The sequence below is a fragment of the Dermochelys coriacea genome, chromosome 16, assembly GCF_009764565.3.
Source record: "Dermochelys coriacea isolate rDerCor1 chromosome 16, rDerCor1.pri.v4, whole genome shotgun sequence".
NCBI lineage: Eukaryota > Metazoa > Chordata > Testudines > Dermochelyidae > Dermochelys > Dermochelys coriacea.
The window spans coordinates 1630904-1656551 of record NC_050083.1 but is presented as its reverse complement, the minus strand read 5'-3'; the positions used below and the strand labels follow the sequence as shown (position 1 = coordinate 1656551).

Here is a 25648-nt window from a genome sequence, read left to right as displayed (position 1 = left end):
AATTGCACTGAACATTTTTAATAAAGATGGCTCTTTCAGAAAGAACAAATGAAGACTGACAATCAACTAAAATTCAGTGGTATCATGGAAAGGCTGATTAGTACACAGAAGACACCCTAGTTCAGGGGTTCTCACAAGAATATTTTTGGTGGCCGCTCTGACAATTTTTCATAAAATACTCAATTAACTTTAGGAAAAACAAATAAATATGCATATATACATGTCCAAATCATTGTAATTTATTTATGTAGGGTTTTTTTGCAGACTCAATAATAAAAATAATGTAAGGTTTTCTCTGTTCTTTACTGGACCTAAACAGAACAGAAACAAATAATGTGTTTTGCAGGTTCTTGTTCCTTTTTGTTGTTGTTTCTTTTGCTTTTTTTTTTTGGTTGCTTACTTTTTTAAGACTTGCTAGCTAGTTTGTGTGAAAAGTGATATTTGTAATATTTGTATTTTGTTAAGTGTATTTGTATTTTGTTAATATCACTTTTCACAGCAGCAGACTTGCTAGCTAGCAGGGAGGCAGTGAAAAGTGATATTAACAAACTTACAAATATCATTTTTCACAACAGACTTATTCAGCCCTGGCAATTCTGAGGGACAAATTAAGCCCTGGATAGGGAGGTGGGTAGGGAGGCAGCTCGAGGCCATGGGTGATACGGGGAGTGAGTCAGGGACCAGAGCCCTGCAGCATGGGGCATGGGTCACTTGCTGGAGGATTCTCTGCACCTTGAAGTCTTTAAACCATGATTTGAGGACTTCAATAGCTCAGACATAGGTGAGAGGTTTATTGCTGGAGTGGGTGGGTTAGATTCTGTGGCCTGCATTGTGCAGAAGGTCAGACTAGATAATCATAATGGTCCCTTCTGACCTTAATATCTATGAGTCTATGAGCTGCACAGCCCAGTGAGTCCGCGGCCGGAGGACGCAGTGGGGGCCATGGGGGATGTGGGGGGGGGGGTGAGCTTGGATCTGGTAGTCACTTCCTCATGGCTGGGGGTTGGGGCTGGATCACGTGGCCCCATGGGTAGAGTCCAATACCCTGTGGCTGGGGGTCAGAGTCTATGGCCAGAGCTTGGGGCCAGAGGAGGCAGCAGGTGGGGGCGGGGGGGTGAGCCTGGGGCCAGGGCCGGAATTAGGGCTCAAAGCCCGTAGCCAGGGGATGGAGCCTGACACCACACAGCTGGGGCCTGCCACCCACCACCCCAGATCTGAAGTCTGAGCCCACCACCTGCCTGCTCCTCCAACATTTGTGGCTCCAAAGTGGGACAGGGCCCAACCCCTACTGGCAGCCCTGGGAGGGGACACTGTTTTGCTCCTCCCACATCACCATCAAGGAGGCTGTGGCCACAGGAAAAGCCCCCAGTGGCTGCATTTGAGAAATGCTACTCTAGCTGATTTAGTTAGCCCCTTGCACTTGAATTCTTTTCTCCTACACTAAGAACAGATGCTGAAGTTTTAATATATTCAAAAGTAGTTTTCCCCCTAAACTTAGACTTACCCAAATGCTCCTGATTTTCCTGAGCAGCCCCCAGCCTACGCTTGATTAAGCAGATCTTTTGATTTAGAGACCTATATTACCCCAAAAGGGATTTATATTATAAAGAAATGTAAAATTGACTGTTGATTTGAGGCCTGGCCTGACAAAAGATGCTTAGCACTGTAGTATAGCATAGTACTGACAATGTAGCTAAATATTGCAATGCAATTTCTGACACAAAATTAGAAATATGGGGCTTTTATGAAACAGAGTTTCATAAATGACTCTCCTAACCCTTTCTGACAGAGAGCCACTGCCCCCATACCAGGGATGAGGTCTTCAGGTTCTCCACCATATTTATTCCTTCTTTTAAGATGCTGCACTTCAGCCTTATATACCACGGCTCTCATCACTGCCCTGCTCTGGAACCCATCGATATTACTGCTTGAATATCTGGCAGGGACATATGCCCTAGTAATATGATACTGACCAGTCACCTCCTACGCCTGAGTACTTCTGGGGAATTCTGTGCCACTGTGCAATGCAGAAACTAATATTGTGCGTGCAGAATTTCCTTTCCCCCACAAAATTGACTGCTGTGCTGCTAGCCACCACTAGGGGCTGCTGGACCTAGTCGAGCCCAGCGGGCACATAGAAGACACTGCTGTGGGGAGGGAGAGGCAGCTTGAGGGTTCCTGGCAGCTGCTGTTCCCAGCATGACCTCAGGGAAGGAGAGGGCAGCGCGCAGGAAACTCCATGCAAACCTGGGACCGAGCATCAGGCTGTTTCTTCCTCTGGATTCCTGGGCTCTTGGAGATGGAGGGGGGTGTCTGGGCTGGGGGGGCCACAGCTGGGCTCTGGAGGGGAGGGGTGCGGGTATCTGGGCAAGGGGGGCCCCATATCTGGGCTTTGCGGGAGAGGGAGTACAGGTATCTGGGCAGGGGCGCCAGGTGGCTGGGAGGGGGTTCAGGTATATTGGCTGGGGTCCCCCACAGCTGGGCTAAGGAGGGGAAGAGGTTGTGGGTGTCTGGCCCCCCAGCTGGGCTTGGGGGAGGCAAGGGGGCAGAGACACAGGAACTGGGTTGTCATGGGGTTTCTTTAACTCTCTACTCCTGGGGGAATTTTTGTGTGTGTGTCTGTATTGTTACAGACATATTTGACAGGTATTTTGAAATAAAATACCAAAATAGTTGAAACTGGCGTGATTATGTACTGTTATTTTGACAAATAACATTTGCAGAATTTTTTATTTTTTGGAGCAGAATGCCCCCTGGAGCCAAAGGCACCACTTCCATTGTGCTTCTGACCAGAAACCAAACTCAGTCATTTTCTTGGCCTAAGACTGTATAAATTCTATTGACTTTTGTCAATGTAGCAACTAGTTTATTAAACAAATCTTTTTTTTTTTTAAGTGTCCTTTAAAGGAGAAAAGTTTAGTGACCAACACATCTGGTTACAACAGGAAGGGAAGAAAGTACCGAATACTCTCCGGTCACATGCAACTCACAGATTAATCTGTCTTGTATGTGAATTCCAGTGGTTTGGGATCATACAGCCTCCAAACTGTTTATGTGAGACATGTGTTTTTCCTGTTGCACTGCAGTAATTGTTTTGCTGGTCCGGGTGATGGATGGTGGAGAAGGTTGTGTCTGGAAATGTGCTCAGAAGTCGACAGGAAGCTGAGAGGGCCCTTGCCAGCACTTCCTTCCTGTAGACAAAAGGAGGAGGGAATGGGGGGAAAACTTGACTGTCTCTGACTCTGAGAAAAGTCTCACCATTCCAGCTGGATTACATTAAAGTATCCTTCTTCTCTAACTCCTACCTAAGTGGTAGGCTCAATGCGGCTTAGACAATGAATTGTATTGAGGTTCTAAAAGTTGCAAGGCAGCTGTAGAAGCAGAATCAGGTGTTGGAAACCAGATTTCAGAGATTTCCAAATAGAATGTCAGCCTTATTTGCAACACAGCTGGCAAACCACAGGAACATAGGGATTTCCACAATGGATCAGACCCAACATCCATCTAGTCCAGAATCCTGTATCTGACAGTGGCCAGCACCAGACGGAGATGTAAGAACACCCCAGTAGGTACATGTGGGATATCATGCCCCTCATGAAGGTCTCATCCTGGTCTCTATTAGTCAGAGATTGGCTTAAGCCCTGAAGCACAGAGTTTAATATCCGTCCCCAAATTCTGTTGTCATTAATTATAACAACTTCAGATATTACTGGGCTCCATATAAATATCCAAGGCCTTTTTAAATCTTGTTAAGCTTTTGCCCTCAATGAGCAATCCAGGAGCATTCTGGCCAACTCTTCCACCTCTCTCAATGGAGACAAAAAAAGATTTGCCTAAAGAGCCTTCCCTTGCACAAAGTCATCCTAGCACATATTTGTCAAAGACACTAAACTGTGCTCCCTCGCACACTTAATTCATCCGCCCCCTATAACCTCCTACCATGGAGCCATCTTCCATCCACATCAACAAAAACACACAGGAGACACTCAAGAGTGGGAACTCTCACTCCCCTATATGAGTGGTTCTCAACCAGGAGTTTTTCTGTGGTGTGGTGTGTAGTTGCTGGTGAGTATTTGCTTCAGGTTGGGGGGCTGTCTGTAAGCGAGGACTGACCTGCCTCCCAAGGCCTGTGAGAGTGGGGGATCGTTTTCCAGGATAGGTTGTAGATTGTTGATGATGCACTGGAGAGGTTTTAGCTGGGGGCTGTACGTGATGGCCAGTGGTGTTCTGTTATTTTCCTTGTTGGGCCTGTTCTGTAGTAGGTGATTTCTGGGTATCCATCTCGCTCTGTCAATCTGTTTCCTCACTTCCTCAGGTGGGTACTGTAGTTTTAAGAATGCTTGATAGAGATCTTGTAGGTGTTTGTCTCTGTCTGAGGGATTGGAGCAAATGTGATTGTATCTTAGGGCTTGGCTGTAGACGATGGATTGTGTGATGTGTCCTGGATGGAAGCTGAAGGCATGTAGGTAAGTATAGAGGTCAGTAGGTTTCCGGTATAGGGTGGTGTTTATGTGACCATCATTTATTTGCACTGTAGTGTCCAGGAAGTGAATCTCTTGTGTGGATTGGTCCAGGCTGAAGGTTGATGGTGGGGTGGAAATTGTTGAAATCCAGGTGGAATTCTTCAAGGGCCTCCTTCCCATGGGTCCATATGATGAAGATGTCATCAATGTAGCATAAGCAGAAGAGGGGCGCTAGGGGACAGGAGCTGAGGAAGCATTGTTCTAAGTCAGCCATAAAAATGTTGGCGTACTGTGGGGCCATGCAGGTACCCATAGCAGTGCCGCTGACTTGAAGGTACAAGTTTTCCCCATATCTGAAATGGTTGTGGATGAGGACAAAGTCACAAAGTTCAGCCACCTGGTGTGCCGTGGCCTCATCAGGGATACTGTTCCTGACCGCTTGTAGTCTATCCTCTTGTGGAACCAATCCCAGGAACCAATCCTCATGTGGAACAAACCCCTGTCCCTGTAACAAACCCCATTACCTTCTCTGTCCCCATATCTACTCTAGTGACATCAGAGGACCCAACTACACCAGCCACACCATCAGAGGCTCACTTGCACTTGCACATCTACTAATGTCATATATGCCATCACATGCCAGTGATGCCCCTCTGTCATGTACATTGGCCAAACCGGACACTCTACGTAAAAGGATAAATGGACACAAATCAGACATCAGGAATGGTAACATACAAAAGCCAGTAGAACACTTCAATCTCCTTGGACACTCAGATTTTAAAGTAGCCATTCTTCAACAAACAGCCTTCAAAAACATACTTCAAAAAGAAACTGCAGATCTGCAATTCATTTGCAAACTTAACACCATCAATTTGGGCTTGAATAGGGACTGGGAGTGGCTGGTTGACTACAAAAGCGATTTTCCCTCTCTTGGTATTGACACCTCCTCATCGATTATTGGGAGTGGACCACATCCACCCTGACTGAATTGGCCTTCAATACTGGTTCTCCACTTGTAAGGTAACTCCCTTCTCTTCATGTGCCAATATATACGGGACTGTTTATGCCTGTATCTGTAATTTTCACTCCATACATCTGAAGAAGTGGGGTTTTTACTCACGAAAGCTTATTCCCAAATAAACCTGTTAGTCTTTAAGATGCCACCGGACTCCTCGTTGTTTTTGTGAATACAGACTAACATGGCTACCCCTCTGATATGAGGATTTTCACTGTCACTACTGGAATAATAAAGTTTCCTCATGTAGATAAAGTCAGAGACAGACAAACCCACCTAAACGAAAAAACCCAAATCAAAACAAACAAACAAAAAAACCCAGAAAGAAACAGACTCACTATTCCTCTCAAGGAAAAACCAAAACAACAAGTAGACTGAGCTCTCACAACAGCCTCTACTTTGAAAAAGGAATCTGACCCAAAAAAAAGCCTCATCCACAAAAAAAGAATTGGAAACAATGGAAACCATGAAAATAGCCCTCACCTCAGAATAAGAACAGCTCTTTACACGTCAAAATAAGTGCACAATGAATAGGAGTCTGACACTTTATAGACACCGCTTCTAGGGTCATAGATTCCAATGCTAGAAAGGCCAACTGTGTTCATCTAGCCTGACTTCCTGCATAACACAGGCCACATAACTTCCCTGAACTACTGTCTGTTTGAATTAGAGCAGATCTTTCAGAAGAACATCTAATCTTGATTTAAAAATTTCCAGCAAATCCACTACAACCCTTGGTAAACTGTTCCAGTGGTTAATTACTCACTACTTAACATAGTTCTCAGGTCCCTCTTTCCGGCATAGGATTGGGACACGATGCCACTGTTTTTTATTACACATACACATGCATGTGTGCACACACACATCTATGCCTTTGCTGCGTGTTACTTTGTAATCTAAATAGGAACTCTTTTATTAGAACGATAATTACTGCTGACACATGACTGAATCAAAGAAAAACTAGATGATGGATAAAACTGAATGATCACTTGTGTAAGGCATCGTAATTAAAACTGTACATTCTTGTGCACAGATGGGGGTTGCTGAAACTCTACAATTGTCATAAACATTTTTTTAAATCAGAGTCTAATTCCATGTTGACAGCAGACTATTCTCAGAGAGTCTTGAAGGTCCAGTCACCTTCATGGCACATTGTAAGATGCATTTGACTCGTTAGCACTTGATTCACTGGTTTTGTTTTATTCCTGTTTGGGGTTTAATTTTCTAACACTACAGAAATTAGTAAAACATGCACAAAGCAAATCTTACTGACCAATACATTACAGATAGATCTGAGTGCCTGCACAGGCAGAAAACTCACCATCAGTGTGATCGCTTGGGCTGCTCTCCTGATTCATCCTTTCTAGATGGACACCAAATTAAAATGTTGAGCTAAAATGGTGCAGTCAGCGCTCCCAATTCTGAAAGGAAAAGTGCAGAGTTACTGCCCTGTGGGACCTTCACAAGTTTGGAAAAGGAAATTGTAAGTTTGCACTCCATAAATAAAGGGGTGTTTGACCTCGGCAAAGTGGGGAAGAAAGTGCCCTGGGATCTATTTTCTCATAGAAACTCCAGCACACAGTTTGAAGGATGAGGGCTCCTAAGGGCAGGGCTGGCCAACCTGAGCCTAAGAAGGAGCCAGAATTTCCCTGTGTAAATTGCCAAAGAGCCACAGTAATACGTCAGCAGCCCCTCATCAGCTCCCCCGCATCCCGTTCCGAGCGCCTCCCACCCACCAGCAGCCCTGCCAATCAGCGCCTCCTCCTCCCTCACTGCACCTCCCAATCAGCTGTTTTGTAGAGTGCAGGAGGCTCTGGGGGGAGCAGCGAGGGCATGGCAGGCTCAGGGGAGGGGGCAGGACCTGTGGCAGAGCCAGGGGCTGAGCAGTGAGCACCCCCTGACACCTTGGAAAGTTAGCGCCCGTATCTCCAGGCCTGGAGTCAGTGCCTATACAAGGAGCTGGATTTTAACTTCTGAAGAGCTACATGTGGCTCTGGAGCCACAGGTTGGTCACCCCTGCCTAAGGGTATATCTACACTGCAGTTGGAAGATGCAACTCCCTGAGAGGGTAGACATAGGCATGCTAGTTCTGCTCAAACTAGCACCTAAAAATCCTACCTGACATGAATTTGGGCAGCTAGCTAGTGCCGGCTTGGCCATGCTGCTGTTTTTAGGCACTAACTCAAGCAGAGCTAGTGCATGTAGATCTAGCCAAGCTGGGAATCACACCTTCCAGCAGCTGTGTAGACACATGCTTCGTGAGGAATTATTAATCAAAACCCACAGTGGAAGACAGCACAACATCAGATGAGCACATCATCTCAATTATTCCCACATATTCAACAATGCAGCTTGATTTCTAACTCAATGTAACATTAACTTTTAGGTTCATATTTCACAGACTTCAGTGTAAGTCGAAGCCTCATCTTGAACGTTATCTGTTTATTTGACCCCATTAACAAAACAAAACCTAGATAACTTTACAGTTTTGCAAACTGTTGATACAACAATCATGTTTGCATCATTGTTACACTGCCCTTCCTCCTTGTTTGCTCACCCATCCATTCATTACATCTTGGCTGTGGCTCGGAATAGAACCCAAGTCTCCTGAGTCCCAGTCCACTGCCTTAACTACATCCTTCCTGCTGACTCACATTAGAGGATTGTTTGTCAGGAATGAAATACCCCTCAAGAATACCCAGATTTAGTGTTCTTGTGAACAGCAATGCACAGAAGTCTACAAATATACTAGGAAAGAGAAGGGATTTAAGTTATTGGATAACCTGTTAAAGGCTTACTTCAGGTATGTGTACATTTTGAGTGTTATAAATACGATCCATGAAGTGAATGGTAGTCTCATGAGCACTTCAGAGGACAACATGCAACCTTAGAAGATGACTTCCCCAGGGTTCTAATGAGATATAAACATCATTCTGAGGGTGTCACTCACAGTTTACAGTGTCACCAGAAACTGTCAATAAAATTATAGGTTTCAGAGTAGCAGCCGTGTTAGTCTGTATCCGCAAAAAGAAAAGGAGTACTTGTGGCACCTTAGAGACTAACCGCTTTATTAGAGCATAAACTTTCGTGAGCTACAGCTCACTTCATCGGATGCATACGGTGGAAAATACAGTGGGGAGATTTATATACACAGCGAACATGAAACAATGAGTGTTACCATACACACTGTAACGAGAGTGATCAGGTAAGGTGAGCTACTACCAGCAGGAGAGTGGAGGGGAACAAACCTTTTGTGGTGATAATCAAGGTGGGCCATTTCCAGCAGTTGACAAGAACGTCTGAGGAACAGCGGGGGGGGGGGGGGGAATATAACATGGGGAAATAGTTTTACTTTGTGTAATGACCCATCCACTCCCAGTCTTTATTCAAGCCTAAATTAATTATATCCAGTTTGCAAATTAATTCCAATTCAGCCATCTCTCGTTGGAGCCTGTTTTGGAAGTTTTTTTGTTGGAGAATTGCCACTTTTAGGTCTGTAATCGAGTGACCAAAGAGACTGAAGTGTTCTCCGATTGGTTTTTGAACATTATAATTCTTGATGTCTGATTTGTGTCCATTTATTCTTTTACTGAGAGATTGTCCAGTTTGGCCAATGTACATGGCAGAGGGGCATTGCTGGCACATGATGGCATATATCACATTGGTAGATGCGCAGGTGAACAAGCCTCTGATAATGTGGCTGATGTGATTAGGCCCTATGATGTGTTCCCTGAATAGATATGTGGACACAGTTGGCAACAGGCTTTGTTGCAAGGATAGGTTCCTGGGTTAGTGGTTCTCTTGTGTGGTGTGTGGTTGCTGGTGAGTATTTGCTTCAGGTTGCGGGACTGTCTGTAAGCAAGGACTGGCCTGTCTCCCAAGATCTGTGAGAGTGATGGGTCATCCTTCAGGATAGGTTATAGATCCTTGATAATGCGCTGGAGAGGTTTTAGCTGGGGCCTGAAGGTGATGGCTAGTGGCATTCTGTTATTTTCTTTGTTGGGCCTGTCCTGTAGTAGGTGAATTCTGGGTACTCTTCTGGCTCTGTCCGTCTGTTTCTTCACTTCAGCAGGTGGGTATTGTAGTTGTAAGAACGCTTGATAGAGATCTTGTAGGTATTTGTCTCTGTCTAAGGGGTTGGAGCAAATGCAGTTGTATCGTAGAGCTGGGCTGTAGACAATGGATCGTGTGGTGTGGTCTGGATGAAAGCTGGAGGCATGTAGGTAGGAATAGCGGTCAGTAAGTTTCCGGTATAGGGTGGTGTTTATGTGACCATCGCTTATTAACACCGTCGTGTCCAGGAAGTGGATCTCTTGTGTGGACTGGTCCAGGCTGAGGTTGATGGAAATTGTTGAAATCATGGTGGAATTCCTCAAGGGCTTCTTTTCCATGGGTCCAGATGATGAAGATGTCATCAATGTAGCACAAGTAGAGTAGGGGCATTAGGGGTCGAGAGCTGAGGAAGTGTTGTTCTAAGTCAGCCATAAAAAAGTTGGCATACTGTGGGGCCATGCGGGTACCCATTGCAATGCCGCTGATTTGAAGGTATACATTGTCCCCAAATGTGAAATAGTTATGGGTGAGGACAAAGTCACAAAGTTCTGCCACCAGGTTTGCCGTGACATTATCGAAGATAATGTTCCTGACGGCTTGTAGTCCATCTTTGTGTGGAATGTTGGTGTAGAGGCTTCTACATCCATAGTGGCTAGGATGGTGTTTTCAGGAAGATCACCGATGGATTGTAGTTTCCTCAGGAAGTCAGTGGTGTCTCGAAGACAGCTGGGAGTGCTAGTAGTTTAGGGCCTGAGGAGGGAGTCCACATAGCCAGACAATCCTGCTGTCAGGGTGCCAATGCCTGAGACGATGGGGCATCCAGGATTTCCAGGTTTATGGATCTTGGGTAGCAGATAGAATACCCCAGGTCGGGGTTCCAGGGGTGTGTCTGTGTGGATTTGTTCTTGTGCTTTTTCAGGGAGTTTCTTGAGCAAATGCTATAGTTTCTTTTGGCAACCCTCAATGGGATCAGAGGGTAATGGCTTGTAGAAAGTGGTGTTGGAGAGCTGCCTAACAGCCTCTTGTTCATATTCTGACCTATTCATGACGACGACAGCACCTCCTTTGTCAGCCTTTTTGATTACGATGTCAGAGTTGTTTCTGAGGCTGTGGATGGCATTGTGTTCTGCACGTCTGAGGTTATGGGGCAAGTGATGCTGCTTTTCCACAATTTCAGCCCGTGCACGTCAGCGGAAGCACTCTATGTAGAAGTCCAGTCTGTTGTTTCGACCTTCAGGAGGAGTCCACCCAGAATCCTTCTTTTTGTAGTCTTGGTAGGAAGGTCCCTGTGGGTTAGTATGTTATTCAGAGGCTCTAAAGTTCTAGAAAACATGACCTACAAGTAAAGACTGAAAAATTGGGGTTGTTTAGTCTGGAGAAGAGAAGACGGGGAGATGAGTGGGGGAGGATGATCATGATAATAGTCTTCAAGAACATAAAAGGGTGCTATGAAAAGGAGAGTGATAAATAAATAGTTCTCTTTAGCCACTGAGTACAGAATAAGTAATGGGCTTAAATTGTAGTAAGTGAGATATAGGTTAGACATCAGAAAAAATTTCCTGTCAGGGTAACCACTGGAACAAATAAACCAGAGCGATTCTGGAATCTCCATCATTGGTGGTTTTTAAGATCAGGTTAAACACCTGTCAGGGATAGATAATAGTTAGTCCTGCCTCAGTATAGGAGACTGCACTAGATCTATCAAGGTTCCTTCCAGTCTTATGTTTCTATTATTTTAATGGGTCTGCATAAATATATCATGCTAAAATGTGACTTTCTCCTCCCTACTGTGATTTTGTGACCCCCAAATATGTTGGCAGCAAAAGAATGCAAGGATGGAAAGAAGATTATTAAACCTATAAAATGGAGTATTCCCTTAATCCTCTCTAGAAAATAGTGTCATAAGTACATTATTGACCAGTCCAAGCAAACATACCCACTAAAACGGCTCAGGACCCTCCCAGGAATATGGTCTTATTTAGTAGGCAGTGGCACAGGAGAAGAGCTTCCCCACTTGTAAAACAACATCTTTTCAGGTTGCTCACTCATGAGTTCCAGACCACAGTCACTGGCACAAACACTCAGCATTTGGGTAGATTTGCAGAACTCTGACAAGATTTCTTTCAAATTCCCTCTTGAATTTAGATGAGTAATTTCAGAAGACCAACTCTGCAACAGTTCTTACCTATTGGCAATATTCTTTCAGCGAGCAGCCATTTTAGGGAAGACCACAGCATACAATGTCAGGAATCACATTCAGAGATCTATAGAATAGTTTTTAAAATGACACTTTCAGCTCTTGCTGCCCACAAATGCCTCTTCTATTTGTTAGTCAGAACCCTGAGAATACCCCACTGTGACAACTCATGAGAGGGGCACAAAGCATCAAGTGACCCTCCAGCAGGGTCAGGTGCCCCCAGCAGCTGGGCCAGGTGAGGAGAGGAAGGAATGGAGTCAGAGCTAAAAGGAAAGAGGCAGGGCCAGAACCTCTCCTTTTCAAGCCCCTCTGCCTGGGACACTGCCCGGTGCAGTGCAGTGGCTGACTGGGAGACTGTGCTTGGCTGCGGCAGCAGCAGGCTGCCTCCCACCCAGGCTCAAATTCTGGGGACAGGAGCCGACTCTGAGCATGCCGAGGATGGCATGGGGGCTCCGACTCACTCAGCTGCTGTCCTGGAAGCCAAACCCAGGCGGGAACCAGCCTGCTGCCACCACAGATGGCATTCTCCCAGGCGGCCACTGTGCTGCACTGAACAGCATCCAGGAGTAGCTCCGCGGCCTGGCTGCCAGGAAGAGCAGTCAAACATGCCGGGGGAGCCGACGGAGCAGGAGGACAGAATCCCCCCTCCCCTCCCCAGGTAACGTGGGATGGGGAGGGGACGGGGAGAGCGTGGGGGCTCCAGGATGGGGGCGGGGTGGAGTCATGTGGGGAGATCATATGTCCTCCCCTTTGTGTCCTTTCCATGAGTCACCTACCAGAAACTCATACTGATGCTGCTCTATAGCCACATAGCCTGCTACTGAGAAATAAATGTGTCTCATTTTCACTCAGGTGTTGATCACACTCCTGCTGCTGCATTGCCAGTATGTGAAGAAACAGACTGGGAATTAAGTCAGGCATCTATATAGCCATGAAGAGCACTAATCAAATCCCATTGTTTTGTGGGTCAGGTATTATTTTAATAACCAATGGATGTGATGACTTGTGGAAAGTGCCTTTTTCTTGGATACTTTCAGAAAAAACAGGCAAGTCATATCTCCATTTTGGCTACTGCCTCAAAACTATGTAAATTAGGATGGAATTTGTCATTCTACATATTCTGCTTGGACTATTTTTATTGTATAGAGCCCTGAGAATCTAGCCTAGTAAAACAATAATCTAAGAAATTATTTAACACACAAACTCTTCACATTTGAGCTGCACACAATGAGACTAGGTGTCCAAACGTGATGTTTGAAATGTTTAGCTACGGTGCAAAGAAGCTCTACTATTAATGGCATTTCCCACCCCCCTTCCCTTTTTCCAACTGTGACAGCACGGGGAACCCTGCTTTTTCTACAATACCTGTTTTTAGTTTCCCTCTGCTGACATTTGCAGTTTTTCAAGTCATTGGCATTAAACGGACAGGTCCCATAATTCATTAATGTTTCTTGGCAGAAAAAAGAACCTCCAGACGCTGCTTCTATTTTTGTTGAATGGTAAAAAATCACAATTTCTCTTTTGTTTGTTGTTTCTTTCAAGCCTAAGGTTTTAAAAAAAAAATCTTCTCTCTTTTACATCATATTAGAGTAATTTTGGAGTGGATGTTAAATTTAGTTCAATTGTTCTCCATGCAGAGAGGTATTATCTCATTTCTTACTACACATCTACTATTTTTACATTCAGGCTTCAGTCTGATTGTGCACCATGAGTTAGTCTCATCAAGGTCTGAGCCTCGTATGTCTGGAGGAGGAAAATGTCTCTGACTGGGGTCTTACATAGAGCTCAGCTCCACCAGACTTCACTTACACATTAGAAATAGGTTTCAGAGTAGCAGCTGTGTTAGTCTTTATTCGCAAAAAGAAAAGGAGTACTTGTGGCACCTTAGAGACTAACAAATTTATTAGAGCATAAGCTTTCGTGAGCTACAGCTCACTTCATCAGATGCAAGCTTATGCTCTAACAAATTTGTTAGTCTCTAAGGTGCCACAAGTACTCCTTTTCTTTTTACATTAGAAACAGGCCATTGTCGTCGTGTATAGAGTGTCTTCAAAAATAAATCTATATGGGAAAGTTAGAGGAAAAGAGTTCCATAAACAGCTTCTTCAATGCGGAGTTTAACCAATGATTTCCCCCTCCAACAAGTATCTCACTGGCAGCTACCAAGAAACTGTCAACCTGCCATTCTGTTGGTGCTGTGAGAGCTATAGTTCATGGCTGTGACACCACTCCAATGACAGGTTTTGTTCTGGGCTTTTTAAAAAGCAAAATGCCATAATGAGTTTCACAGTAATTTAACCAATCAGTTTGCAGAATGAAAATGATTTGAAGTCAGCTGAATGAATGCCTACTTCACCTCCTGACAGCACCAGGGCAGGGCAGGGGGAGGAAGGGAGTGCTCTGGCTGTGAGCCCCATGTGGGGCTGACAGTTCAGGCTGTCAGCACAGGGGAACAGGGCTCCAGTGATGTAAGTAACACTATCTATACTGCTTAAGCTCTAATAAATTTGTTAGTCTCTAAGGTGCCACAAGTACTCCTTTTCTTTTTGCGAATACAGACTAACACGGCTGCTACTCTGTATACTGACACTGCGTCACCCTAACTACATTGACTTAAGTGCTACACTTCTCTCGGAGATGGAGTTATTAAGTTGCTGTAGTGGCTGACTTACATCTGTGGGAACCTAAATGTAGCATAGACACTTATGGAGTTAGGTTGACTTAAGCCGCTTTATGTCATCTTAACTCTGTAGTGCAGACCAGGCCTTAGTAGCACCTGAGGTCATGACTAAAGCTACGTTTTAGTCATGGGTATTTTTAGTAAAAGTCATGGACAGGTCACGGGCAGTAAACAAAAATTCATGGCCCGTGACCTGGCCATGATTTTTATTATATATTCTTATATAAAACTTGGGGGCCGCAGGTGCTCCGGGGGGCGGGGGGGCAGTGGTAGTAGTCCAGGGGCACCGTGGGTGTGGAGGGGGAGGGGGGCCAGGACCCCCGCTAATCCTGCGGGGGAGGCAGCCGATGGCCCATGATCCCCGTTGGTGCTGGGTGTACAGGCAGTGGCATCCAGCCCGGGACCCCAATGGGTGGGCAGGGCAGCAGGACCCCTGCTGGTGCTGGGGGGAGGGGAGGGTTGAGGGGGCTGGTAGGTTCCCTACCTGGCTCCAACTGGCATGTCCCTGCACCTCCCAGGGAGAGGGGCGGCCAGTGAGGCTCCGTGTGCTGCTCCCACCACAAGCGCTGGCACCGCAGCTCTTATTGGCCAGGAACCGCAGCCAATGGAAACTGCAGGGGCGGCGCCAGTAGGTGTGGGCAGCATGTAAAGCGCTATGGCCTCTCCGCCTACGAGCACACACCCACACCCCGAACTGGGGCCCCTGAGTCAGCAACAGCCGCTGAAGAAGTCAGGGAGGTCACAGAAAGACATGGAATTTGAGACTTCTGTGACCTCCATGACAGACTCGCAGCCTTAGTCATGACTAATATTTAGTCCTGCCTTGAATGCAGGGAATTGGACTAGAAGACTTCTCTAAGTCTCTTCCAATCCTATGATTCTAACACAATACAGGGAACTGAAGGCCGTTTTCTTTTAAATGCTATCAGTGCAAGTGGGGTCACAAGCAAGAGTAAGCAAGATACAGGAGGCAGGCAGAGAAAAACAAGTATTGCTTTTTCTTTCACGTTTTTAAATACAGTATTGCCAGTTCTTGCAAGTCTCACAATATTTGGTGGGGTTTCTTAAGCCACAGCTGATAGAATGAAGAGACCGCATGAGACCTCAGATTTTGACAATCTCAGGGAAAAGATGGGCAGGATCCCCTGGGAGAATAACATGAGGGGGAAAGGAGTCCAGGAGAGCTGGCTGTATTTTAAAGAATCCTTATTGAGGTTACAGGGACAAACCATCCCGATGTGTAGAAAGAATAGTAAATACGGCAGGCAACCAGCTTGGCTTAACAGTGAAATTCTTGTGATCTTAAACACAAAAAAAGAAGCTTACAAGAAGTGGCAGATTGGACAAATGACCAGGGAAGAGTATAAAAATATTGCTCGGGCATGCAGGAGTGAAATCAGGAAGGCCAAATCACACTTGGACGTGCAGCTAGCAAGAGATGTTAAGAGTAACAAGAAGGGTTTCTTCAGGTATGTTAGCAACAAAAAGAAAGTCAAGGAAAGTGTGGGCCCCCTACTGAATGAGGGAGGCAACCTAGAGACAGAGGATGTGGAAAAAGCTAATGTACTCAATGCTTTTTTTGCCCCTGTCTTCACAAACAAGGTCAGCTCCCAGACTACTGCACTGGGCAGCACAGCATGGGGAGGAGGAGACCAGCCCTCTGTGAAGAAAGAAGTTGTTCAGGACTATTTAGAAAAGCTGGACGAGCACAAGTCCATGGGGCCGGATGCGCTGCATCCGGGAGTGCTAAAGGAGTTGGAGGATGTGATTGCAGAGCCATTGGCCGTTATCTTTGAAAACTCATGGCGACTGGGGGAGGTCCCGGACGACTGGAAAAATGTAGTGCCCATCTTTTAAAAAAGGGAAGAAAGAGGATCTTGGGAACTACAGGCCAGTCAGCCTCACCTGAGTCCCTGGAAAAATCATGGAGCAGGTCCTCAAGGAATCAATTCTGAAGCACTTAGAGGAGAGGAAAGTGATCAGGAACACTCAGCATGGATTCACCAAGGGCAAGTCATGCCTGACTAATCTAATTGCCTTCTATGATGAGATAACTGGCTCTGTGGATGAGGGAAAGCAATGGATGTGTTGTTCCTTGACTTTAGCAAAGCTTTTGACACGGTCTCCCACAGTATTCTTGCCAGCAATTAAAGAAGTATGGGCTGGATGAATGGACTATAAGGTGGATAGAAAGCTGGCTAGATTGTCAGGCTCAAACAGGTAGTGATCTATGGCTCCATGTCTAGTTGGCAGCTGGTTTCAAGTGGAGTGCCCCAAGGGTTGGTCCTCGGGCCGGTTTTGTTCAATATCTTCATTAATGATCTGGAGGATGGTGTGAATTGCACCCTCAGCAAGTTTGCAGATGAGACTAAACTGGGAGGAGAGATAGATACGCTGGAGGGTAGGGATAGGATACAGAGGGACCTAGACAAATCAGAGGACTGGGCCAAAAGAAATCTGAGGAGGTTTAACAAGGACAAGTGCAGAGTCCTGCATTTAGGACGGAAGAATCCCATGCACCGCTACAGACTAGGGACCGAATGGCTCGGCAGCAGTTCTGCAGAAAAGGACTTAGGGGTTCCAGTGGACGAGAAGCTGGATATGAGTCAACAGTGTGCCCTTGTTGCCAAGAAGGTCAATGGCATTTTGGGATGTATAAGTAGGGGCATTGCCAGCAGATCAAGGGACGTGATTGTTCCCCTCTATTCGACATTGGTGAGGCCTCATCTGGAGTACTGTGTCCAGTTTTGGGCCCCACACTACAAGAAGGATGTGGAAAAATTGGAAAGAGTCCAGCGGAGGGCAACAAAAATGATTAGGGGACTGGAACACATGACTTATGAGGAGAGGCTGAGGGAACTGGGATTGTTCAGACTGCGGAAGAGAAGAATGAGGGGGGATTTGATAGCTGCTTTCAACTACCTGAAAGGGGGGCTCCAAAGAGGATAGTTCTAGACTGTTCTCAGTGGTAGCAGATGACAGAACAAGGAGTAATGGTATCAAGTTGCAGTGGGGGAGGTTTAGGTTGGATATTAGGAAAAACTTTTTCATTAGGAGGGTGGTGAAGCACTGGAATGGGTTACCTAGGGAGGTGGTGGAATCTCCTTCCTTTGAAGTTTTTAAGGTCAGGCTTGACAAAGCCCTGGCTGGGATGATTTAGTTGGGGATTGATCCTGCTTTGAGGAGGGGGGTGGACTAGATGACCTCCTGAGGTCCCTTCCAACCCTGATATTCTATGATTCTATGACTCAGTTTCTCTCCTTTTTTTTTTCCTTTTTTTCTTTTTAAACAAAAGTAAGTTTCTAGTCCTCATGATTGTGAAGAAATGCTTGAAAAGGTTAATTGAATGTAACCTAAAAGTACAGAAACCAGAATAAAAAGTAGCCAACCTTTAATATTTTTTTTAAATGTCATGATTTTTAAGTCAATCTCTTGATTTTCTGGAGACTGAATCATCATCTTTGAATGCTTCAGCTTGGTAATACCGTCTTCTACACAAACTCAAATGTTTGAATTAAACATTTAATTGTGAATAATCATTTCAGTTTTCCTTTAACTGCTCCTTCATCACCTAACATGGAAGGATATGGAGCCAGAGAGGCACCCAGCACAACGCAACGCATCCCAGAAAGCACTGGACCATGAGTATGGAGGGCAGAGATGGGCAACAGTCCTGGAGGTCCATTTTAGTTAAAGCAATACACATGCACATCTTTCAGGGTCCTGGCAAAGGCATTATGGATCTGATCCAAAGCCCACTGAAGTCAATGGGAGTCTTTCCATTGATTTCAACAGTTTTGGGATTATGCCCTATGTCATAGTTCTTCATTGTTGTAGTTATCCAAATGTCATCACATTTCTTTGGTACATCAGTATAGTTACCTGTATATTAAGCCTATCTCCAGACATTTTCTTAGGTCAGTTTTATTCATCAGAAATACATGGGAGTTTGTAAATACCTTTCATTGTAAAATGGGTATGAAAGGCAAAAGTCAAGTTCAAATTGTTCTCACTTAGCCAACTCCCTCAATACATAAATCTTCAAACTACACAGAAACCCTATATTTAATTTCTTGACAGCAAAGGAGAAGGGCAACTATCAACATCACGGAAAAAAAGAAGCCTGAAAGCAACACAGTCTGAATTCTGTGCAGAAGCAGCCCCAGGCAGTTTCACTTCTTTATCAATGGTCTGGAATGTTACTTGTCTGCACATAAAACTTCATAGCCTCATAGCGGATTGCCTGAAATGCTCACCTCTGACCCATCTGGACCCAGCTTGCAGAGCATTCCAGAACACAACAGCAAAGCAGAATCCGAAACATTTGATCTATTAGTGAGAGCATGTAATGCCAGAACTGTTAAATTAATTGGAGAAGGACTTCTTCATTATCAATTAAACATATCATTTAGTTTATTACAAATCAATCTAATGAACATATCCGTCAGTCTCTGTCTCTGTTTTACAGCTTTTGTTTAAGTAATTATGTTTTGGATTGTTTTGAAATGTAAATTTCTAGTTAATTACAACAGGATTCAGTGGAACTCTTTGTGTCTTGCTGCCTGCACTGAACAGACCAAGTGTGGTTGAAGTCAGTGGAGTTATACTATCTTGATGCACTCTCCAAGGAACATGCAATAAGAATACACAAATTATTGTGAAATCAAGCTAATAAATAAAATCTGAGACCTTAGTGCAAGCTCTTTGGGACAATGTCTTCATGCCTCTGTGGATAATGCCACATTGTGGGTATCAACAGAATACCAATAATAAACAAGCAATAATAAATCTACAGAAATGACTTTTTCAGTTACATATGCCAATACCTAATAGTCTAGCAGAGGTTCACATCTGACCATGCATACATTCAGAATCTGTAATTAACTTTACAGATCACAAGACAGCAGCCACATGCTGTATGACCCACTCCAGAGCAGTTGAGTTACTCAGCTTTAGAGAGGCAATGAGGTTAAAGGTACCCACACTTTTCCCTCCCGCCCAGGATAAACAGATCACGGGTACTATCAAATTGAAGCAAATTTAATGGCATATGACTTAACTGATTTTTCCAGAAATTAAATAAGGAAGGTTTATTCAGAAGGTTGATAAAGACGATACAACAGAGGCTTTTGAGATGAGACAAACCTTGCTCTCAAAAGATAAATCTTTTCCCAGCTGGGAAAATGCTCTAAAATGATGACTTCTGGAAGAGTCATCATTGCTGGAAGGATACAAACTTTCAGCAATCTTTTCCTCATAAAAGCTATGGTTTGAGATAAATTCTGACTCTGAATGCATGTGTAAGTCAGTGCATCTTCTACCTGAAATCTTTGACAAAATTAGTTTTGGAACCTTTCCCCTTGTTAGTCTTGAACAGCCAAATATTGAGGGAGCTATTGAGGGAGAGACAGACTTCATCTCTGCCTTTCAAGTCTTGTCACAAATCAACCTTTAGATCTCCCTATCAGATAGTTTTCTTGCTCATGTCCTGGAACCCATTTTTAAGAGCTGATTAAGAAGGGGCTCATTTGCACCCAGGGAAAGGGAAGTTGCCATTGGCTGAGGAACAGCTGCCTCTTCTACATCACCAGATGTAGGTTTAATTTGAGCTATTTTGGAAGGATCTTCACCTAGCATCACCTCAAAATGTAAGTAGTCCCTGTACAGGAAATGCCTCCTCTATCATGGGAGCCCAGTCCGCACAGAGAGGCTTCTGCTTCAGCAGGGCAGGGGAATACATACCCCCAGCTGAAATAATGAGTTTTTCCATCCACAAAGGCAAATGTGATTCAGCTGCAGGTCACAGCCTTCTAAGTTTCCCTTTCTTTAGATAACTTGTAAAGCACTTTGCCAGCAGCACAAGCAAATACACCCAGAAAACTCCAAGGACCATGCTCTGTTTGCTCATCTTGCTGTTTTTTCAAGTTAATCAGACTTGGTCCCTTGGCATCTTTGCTCAGTAAAAGAAGGTAAAACTGAGGGAAGGGGACCAGATGAGAGACAGGGAAGGGTTTGTAAGTCAAAGGATGGTTTCTCAGTGTCCAGCGTGGCCATTTCTTACCCTGTGTTAACACAGAGAAAGGATGCTAGCTCTGAACCACAAGCTCCAGAGCTGCATTACAGGTCTCTCTTTGTTCGGGAAAGGGGCAGAGGGGCAGTGTCTGTATGCTGGTCTCCAGCACCCTCTGCTGGCTAAATATCACAGACATTGCTCAGAGTAGAAAATCCATTTGACAAACAACTACTACAGTTTTCAGAGTAGCAGCCGTGTTAGTCTGTATTCGCAAAAAGAAAAGGAGTACTTGTGGCACCTTAGAGACTAACAAATTTATTAGAGCATAAGCTTTCGTGAGCTACAGCTCACTTCATCGGATGCATTTGGTGGAAAAAACAGAGGAGAGATTTATATACACACACACAGAGAACATGAAACAATGGGTTTATCATACACACTGTAAGGAGAGTGATCACTTAAGATAAGCCATCACCAACAGCAGGGGGGGAGAAAGGAGGAAAACCTTTCATGGTGACAAGCAGGTAGGCTAATTCCAGCAGTTTACAAGAATATCAGAGGAACAGTGGGGGGTGGGGTGGGAGGGAGAAATATCATGGGGAAATAGTTTTACTTTGTGTAATGACTCATCCATTCCCAGTCTCTATTCAAGCCTAAGTTAATTGTATCCAGTTTGCAAATTAATTCCAATTCAGCAGTCTCTCGTTGGAGTCTGTTTTTGAAGCTTTTTTTGTTGAAGGATAGCCATTCTTAGGTCTGTGATCGAGTGACCAGAGAGATTGAAGTGTTCTCCAACTGGTTTTTGAATGTTATAATTCTTGACGTCTGATTTGTGTCCATTCATACTTTTACGTAGAGACTGTCCAGTTGGGCCAATGTACATGGCAGAGGGGCATTGCTGGCACATGATGGCATATATCACATTGGTAGATGCGCAGGTGAACGAGCCTCTGATAGTGTGGCTGATGTGATTAGGCCCTATGATGGTATCCCCTGAATAGATATGTGGACAGAGTTGGCAACGGGCTTTGTTGCAAGGATAGGTTCCTGGGTTAGTGGTTCTGTTGTGTGGTGTGTGGTTGCTGGTGAGTATTTGCTTCAGATTGGGGGGCTGTCTGTAAGCAAGGACTGGTCTGTCTCCCAAGATCTGAGAGAGTGATGGCTCGTCCTTCAGGATAGGTTGTAGATCCTTGATGATGCGTTGGAGGGGTTTTAGTTGGGGGCTGAAGGTGATGGCTAGTGGCGTTCTGTTGTTTTCTTTGTTGGGCCTGTCCTGTAGTAGGTGACTTCTGGGTACTCTTCTGGCTCTGTCAATCTGTTTCTTCACTTCAGCAGGTGGGTATTGTAGTTGTAGGAATGCATGATAGAGATCTTGTAGGTGTTTGTCTCTGTCTGAGGGGTTGGAGCAAATGCGGTTATATCGTAGCGCTTGGCTGTAGACAATGGATCGAGTGGTATGATCTGGATGAAAGCTAGAGGCATGTAGGTAGGAATAGCGGTCAGCAGGTTTCCGATATAGGGTGGTGTTTATGTGACCATCGCTTATTAGAACCGTAGTGTCCAGGAAGTGGATCTCTTGTGTGGACTGGTCTAGGCTGAGGTTGATGGTGGGATGGAAATTGTTGAAATCATGGTGGAATTCCTCAAGAGCTTCTTTTCCATGGGTCCAGATGATGAAGATGTCATCAATGTAGCACAAGTAGAGTAGGGGCATTAGGGGACGAGAGCTGAGGAAGCGTTGTTCTAAGTCAGCCATAAAAATGTTGGCATACTGTGGGGCCATGCGGGTACCCATCGCAGTGCCGCTGATTTGAAGGTATACATTGTCACCAAATGTGAAATAGTTATGGGTCAGGACAAAGTCACAAAGTTCTGCCACCAGGCTAGCCGTGACAGTATCGGGGATACTGTTCCTGACGGCTTGTAGTCCATCTTTGTGTGGAATGTTGGTGTAGAGGCTTCTACATCCATAGTGGCTAGGATGGTGTTTTTAGGAAGATCACCAATGGACTGTAGTTTCCTCAGGAAATCGGTGGTGTCTCGAAGATAGCTGGGAGTGCTGGTAACGAAGGGCCTGAGGAGGGAGTCTACATAGCCAGACAATCCTGCTGTCAGGGTGCCAATGCCTGAGATGATGGGGCGTCCAGGATTTCCAGGTTTATGGATCTTGGGTAGCAGATAGAATACCCCAGGTCGGGGCTCCAGGGGTGTGTGTCTGTGCGGATTTGTTCTTGTGCTTTTTCAGGGAGTTTCTTGAGCAAATGCTGTAGTTTCTTTTGGTAACTCTCAGTGGGATCAGAGGGTAATGGCTTGTAGAAAGTGGTGTTGGAGAGCTGCCTAGTAGCCTCTTGTTCATACACCGACCTATTCATGATGACGACAGCACCTCCTTTGTCAGCCTTTTTGATTATGATGTGAATACAGGAAGTTTTAGGATGAAAGGCCCATTTCTCTGTAGCCCTCCCACACCTCTCTTTCTTTTCTGAACTTCACTGCTCAAAGTTGTTCTCTTCAAATATCTGCCCAACCATTCCTATAAACTGACACTAATCACAGATAGTTCTCCTTGCCCTCGATGTTTCAGTCCATAGATTAAAAACCCCATATTACGAAACCCATTGGACTTTTCAGTTGTTCTCCAGGTCCACTGAAGGAGGACAAGAAGTAATGGGCTTAACCTGCAGCCTGGGAGATTTAGATTAGATATTAGGAAAAACTTTTTAACTGTAAAGGTAGTCAAGTTCTGGAATAGGCTTTCAAAGGAGGCTGTGGAATCCCTATCATTGAAGGTTTTTAAACTCAGGTGGAACGAACACCTGGCAGAGATGGCCTAGGTTTACTTGGTCCTGCCTCAGTGCAGGGGGCTGTACCTGATGAGCTCTCAATGCCCCTTCCAGTCCTAAATTTCAGATCCTTCCAGTGCTCATCTCTTCCTTAGTGTTACCCTTCTCCCTTTTTTACCCACCACCTATGCGAAAGAAAGAAAGAAAGAAAGAAAGAAAGAAAGAAAGAAAGAAAGAAAGAAAGAAAGAAAGAAAGAAAGAAAGAAAGAAAGAAAGAAAGAATCTATTCCCTTCCTTTCTTTCAGAAATGTGTGTACATCAGGGAGGTGATCTCTTCCTTTAGTATTAAGTTCTGAGGATGTAGAGAACTATTAAGCATAAAATACACAGCATGGACACCAAACAACAACATGATTCAATACAAACATCCAGCAATGACCACTGTGAAGGGGAAAAATCAAGAACTCTGCAGTGAGCAGATACCAAAAGTGAATGTTTCTGCTGGAATTCTCAGTAGTATAGTACATTCTAATATTTTATATCACACATTAAGGTGTCCATTAAACAAGGGATACAGAGAATATACTTTGTGCACAACATTGTGCAACAGAAATCTGAATGTCTGGAATTTTATGATTTTGGAGTGCTCGATTTTTCCACCTTTACACTGTTACTAGTTTTTTGAAGTTACTGTGACATTATACCCCATATTCTTTATAGAAATATGCTTATGATATGGATATGACATAACAGATATGTTTTATCCAAGATGGATCTTTTAAGGAATCATTGGAAAGGTTACAATTTACTGAATGTGATTATCCAATTTGTATGTATGTATCATTTCTGTATCTAAAGTTAGGAATATTGACTCTGTAACAATTGCAATTGTGTGTCAATTTGGGAGACACCCACCGGACAACAGGCATTCAGCCTTGATGGGCCATTAGGAAGAAACAATGAACTCTGAAGATACTAATCTCTCTTCTTCCTGAGAGGCATCCTGGGACATAGCTATGATGCTATTAAGTCATGTGGTCCTGTCACCTGGAACTGAACACCATCTTGGACTTCTAGTCATTTTCCATTAAGAGAAGGGGGAGGTCAACACTGGGAAACAAAAGATTCCAGCCTTTTTAAAAACTTAATTAAGGCTGGGGAGTAAGGCAAACAGGACTCTCCCTTCACTGCCTTCCTATCCAAGAAGAAAGACTGCTAAAAGTACCTGAAGAGACAAAGAAACTAATCTGAGGGAAAGACAAGGGCTGAGTCCAGATTGAGACAGAGAAATCTAGTCTGTAAAGAGAAATAACTGGAACTCTAAGCCACAGAAACTCTGCATCCTGCCTAAGTCAACATTTAGGGTGAGAAATTACATTTTGTAACCTGTTTCCTTAGTGAATCAAGCTTAGTTTGCATGTTTTACTTTATTTGCTTAGTAATCTGCTTTGTTCTGTTTGCTATTCCTTATCACTTAAATTTACCTTTTATAGTTAATAAACGTATTTCTTGTTTATAACATAACCCAGTCTGGGCAATTTATAACGGGGGGGGCGGGGCAAGAAGTTGTGCATATCTTTCTCCACATTGAGGGAGGGGGCGAATTTATGAGCTTACGTTGTATAGATTTCTCTACTGTGCAAGGCAATATTATTTTGGGTGTACTTTCCAGAGGGGAGTTGCACTTGAGTGCTGGGCAATTTCCTAGCTGAGCCTTCCCATAGAGAACTGTTTGCAGACTCTGTGATTCTACAGCTGGTACTCCCTACCTATGGATGTGCTGCCAGAGACCGTAGAGTCTGATTCAGCAAAATAGGGAGAGGGAGCCCAGACTAGTAGAGCAAGGGGGCTCAGTGAAATCCCAGTACATCCGGTGGCATCCCAGAAGGGGGGGGTCCAACCTGTCAAAGTTACTTTCCCTGATTTTTATTTTATTGGTTTAGGGAGAAAAAGGAAGAAGAAAAACAAAACCCACTGTTTGCCAGTTAACATGCACCAGTCAGGCAGAAGGTGACTTATAGGCATAAAGATTGTTTCTGTTTGCAAGTTCCAAATGGGATTTCAAATAGTTGTAACTTGAGGAGCTCAAAACCAAACAGCATGTAACCTACCAAAGGCCCTAGGCCTCAGTCCAGACTACATTTTTAACTTTCAAAGTGACATCTTAAAAAACAAACAACTAAGTTTTGGACAGAGGCCATGCCTGCAAAAGTTTAGCCCAAATCAAAAATGTTCAGAAAGTTCTCAGCAAGTGAAAATAAGGAGCCATAGTGGAAAACATTTTACAAACAAAATTACTGTCAGTAGTGACTACTGACCACCACTACAATACATACAATATTAAATAGAAAACAACTTTAAGAAGCCCGAGAGCCACTTAATATGTATGTTTAATGTTAAGGTGTGTATCCTCTTTCACTAAAGAATACAGGCCTAGTTTCTTT

General features: G+C 44.4%; 1 protein-coding gene across 9 annotated transcripts in view; it reads right to left on the bottom strand.

The window, feature by feature from the left end:
- EXD3 (exonuclease 3'-5' domain containing 3) overlaps positions 1 to 25648 on the bottom strand; it is a 585677-nt gene that overhangs the window by 473285 nt on the left and 86744 nt on the right. For 5 of the 9 annotated variants that reach the window (XM_038374189.2, XM_038374190.2, XM_038374188.2 and 2 more), the window contains one exon: positions 6800 to 6899. The exons of 3 other annotated variants lie outside the window; for them this stretch is intronic. In XM_038374189.2, the coding sequence (XP_038230117.1) occupies positions 6800 to 6836 (37 nt within the window). In that variant the 5' untranslated portion in view covers positions 6837 to 6899. Of the gene's footprint in view, positions 1 to 6799; positions 6900 to 11716; positions 11796 to 25648 lie in introns of all 9 variants that reach the window. One more of the 9 variants, XM_043498834.1, reaches the window with a different exon arrangement.